This window comes from Clytia hemisphaerica, unplaced genomic scaffold, assembly GCF_902728285.1.
Source record: "Clytia hemisphaerica strain Z4C2 unplaced genomic scaffold, Clytia hemisphaerica genome assembly, whole genome shotgun sequence".
Taxonomy (NCBI): domain Eukaryota; kingdom Metazoa; phylum Cnidaria; class Hydrozoa; order Leptothecata; family Clytiidae; genus Clytia; species Clytia hemisphaerica.
The window spans coordinates 133,643-137,097 of NW_027103332.1; the positions used below are offsets into that span (position 1 = coordinate 133,643).

A 3,455-nucleotide genomic window follows, 5' to 3' on the forward strand; every position below is an offset into this window, starting at 1 on the left:
AAAAAATACTGTGAAAAATCATTTAATGGTGGAAGGAGGGTGAACAATAATGTCATTACTGCGGACAAGGCTTGTACATTAGAAATTGGCAAAAATCAGCTAGTTGTTTTTCCAGTGTCTATAATAATTCCTTGTCAAACCTAAATCAAATAATCTATGTATTCTTGCTATTATATCTGTGCTTTTAATCTGGAGCTTAACAGAATCAAAGCAATTAACTTTTCAGATGCCTTTGTAGAAAAATGACTGCTTGACCCTACTCTTGTCTCCCGAATAGACGTCCCCCCTCGCTAATTGTTAAATGAAAAAAAATCCATCCCCCCGCTCTTATTAAGACCCCCTGCTTATAAAATTCGAATAATTTAATATTTTATTACAGTGTAGATAGACCTTAAATTTGCTAAAATTTTCCTTTTTGTTAGTATTGGTTCATTTGTTAAAGTTTCTTTTTTTGTTGTTGAAATTGATATCAGTTAAAAAAAATTATGTCTTTGAATTACCCCTCCCCCCCCGCTTATTAGAATTTAGAAGATTTTCCTACCCCCTGCTTATACGGACCCCCCCCCCCCCCGTCTATTCGGGAGACAAGAGTATGTATCTGCAGTTGAACGAAGTTTAAGAAATTTGTTTTCAATCTCCCTATCTATCCTTTGTCAGAGAAGACTCCCTCCCTCCACCAAAACCTACAAAAGACCACACCACCTACGGCTAGCTATAAAGTACCCCAATTGTGTAAATAATAAGAATCACTCTCAACACAGCTTAAAAATTCCAATAAATAATGTGTGACAAACCTTTTTGAAGAACCCTGTGTCATAAAAAGATACCAAAGTCTTCTGCTTAATGCATGATTGCTTTTTGTTGGAATCCGGGACAATTCCCCGACCGACAACTCCCCGACGGATCATTCCCCGACCGAACAATTCCCCGACAGACAACTCCCGAACAGACAACTCCCCGAACGGACAATTCCCCGAACAGACGATTCCCCGAACGGACAATTCCCCGACCGGAAAATTCCCCGACAGACTATTCCCCGAACGGACGATTCCCCGTACGGACAATTCCCCGATTAATGAAGAACTGACAGGAGAAATCCAACGTTTTTTTTAATTGAAAAGGCCAAAGAAATTAATGTGAATTGTTGGGGTTTCATTGCAGCGTTAAAGTTTATACTTCTGTTTGTTTAATAGCCCAACCTTAAACAATAAAGATAATCTTTTTCTTCCTCCCCACTCAAGGTTTATTTATTTTTTGTGAAAAGCTTTGTGAAAAGAAGAAGCTGAGGATTTTGTTCACTATCTCTGAACAATTTGGCCCCCTGTTGCGATGAAGTTATTGAAAAGGGCCGAGAACTTCGCTTGAGTAACAGCATTCATACTTCTACCAATCTAAAACACACAATAAATTACAATATCATGTAGATTGACATACTATCACATGAGATGATAATTATGACTTGACCTCCTTTTCACAAAGACAAACAACGTGGAACCAGAAAGTTTCATGACCGATTTCGAGACCGGTTCGTCGAGTGCACTACATAGAGTCTACCCGAAAGTCCCAAGAAAAGGTTGTTTTTTTCATCTTTGTCAGAATATTTTTAAACATGTTTCAACTGAGGGTCTACTGGGGAGATATACCAACGACAATAACTTTCGGATGAACATTAAAATGATTTCTGCTCTTGCATTTGTGCCAACCAACGACGTCATTGCTGCCTTCACTGAGCTTTCCAACCATTGTGGAAACGATGAGCAGGTTATCCAGGATTACTTTGAAACGAATTATATAGGAGAACAACGCCGTGGGAGACTACTTCGACCTAGGTTCGCCCATGCTATGTGGAACGTTCATGGCCGTGTGGAAAACAACCTTCCGCGAACGAATAACCATCTGGAGGGTTGGCATAATCGATTCAACGCATTTCTTTCAATACGTCATGCTGATATTTGGAAATTTATTCAAGCACTCAAGCAAGATTCAGCTCTTCACGACCACACACGAGCTCAAGTGTTGATTGGCGCAAATCCACCCCGCCAACGCTTGGCATACAGGCGTATAAATGAACAGTTACAAACTCTTGTTGAGAATTACAACAACAACGATAAAGTTGAACTTTCTCCGTGGTATTGCTTATAACCTTGCTTTTTAAAGACGTGTATGTTTGTTTTATTCTTTTGTTTTTTAGTGATAACCGATAACTTTCACACAAATGTAAATAGTCTTTTGTTACATATTTTACAGGAAACAAAAAGTTTGTTAATTATTCATCTGCGTATTATTAAAAAATAAAAGGAAAAAATGAACGTAAACTAAACAAAAAAGAAACACGTAAACATGTTTTTTTTTTCATTCATTTCAAATCATGTACTTGAGCCGGCTAAATTTAATCAAATAAATATTTCCCTGCCGTTTTTGAATTAAAATTCTCTTTCCAGTATATTCGTGAAGCGACGCTCGCAAGTTCGTTACGGTAACAATTTACACAAAAAACTAATTACATTTTGAAAAAACATGGGATTTCTCCTGTCAGTTCTTCATTAATCGGGGAATTGTCCGTTCGGGGAATCGTCCGTTCGGGGAATAGTCTGTCGGGGAATTGTCCGGTCGGGGAATTGTCCGTTCAGGGAATCGTTCGTTCGGGGAATCGTCCGTTTGGGGAATCGTCCGTTTGGGGAATCGTCCGTTCGGGGAAATGTCCGGTCGGGGAATTGTCTGTTCGGGGAGTTGTCCGGTCGGGGAATTGTCCGGTCGGGGAATGATCCGTCGGGGAATTATCCGGATACCTTTTGTTGAGTGCTGCTGCTGCTGGATTAGAGAACCATCGTTTGAAGAGGTGTTGAACGAGTTAAAATATTCAATACTTGTAAAAAGACTACTGAAGTTACATTTCAAGATTCCACATGGAGCCCAAAAACTTCTGATACATTTCTTTGAAAAGCTGAAACACTATCAAACTTTCTAAACTTTCATTTTTTCTGACAAAAAACTCTCTTCCTCCTTCTCCTACTTTTGAGTTTATTTTTCAAAGATTTCGAATCTTTTCGTTCGACGTTCGAAATTAAAGACCAATATCGTGCAAGGGTTTCTAATGGGTCTGTAAATTGTTCTTAAGACTTGTGCGCGCGCATATCTCGTCTGCAGATCTATGTGAATAAAAACATAATTCTTTAGAAAAAGTCATACCAGGGGGTTGTTTTTTTACTTTTGCATGATGGGGACACAATAAAAGTATAATTAAAGTATAACCGATGGAAAGCTAGATAAATTATGCATATGCCTTCTGACCTTACTTTTTGTTCAAATTGTCCGAGTCTATTTTTATGACTATTTGAAGGAGAAAGAAGACAAATTTTTTAGACTAAACTAAAAGATCGAAAACAGGGTCTGATGGGGAATTCCCTGTGCTTTCCGTCGGTACCAAACATGCAAGGGTTTGGCTTAGATTTTGT

General features: G+C 38.6%; 1 protein-coding gene across 1 annotated transcript; it reads left to right on the forward strand.

Annotated features, from left to right (window-relative positions):
* Window positions 1-1,674: 1,674 nt before the first annotated feature.
* LOC136815747 (uncharacterized) lies at window positions 1,675-2,142 on the forward strand. The gene has a single exon (XM_067072202.1). The coding sequence runs from the start codon at window positions 1,675-1,677 to the stop codon at window positions 2,140-2,142; it is 468 nt and encodes a 155-aa protein (XP_066928303.1).
* The last annotated feature ends 1,313 nt before the right edge of the window (window positions 2,143-3,455 follow it).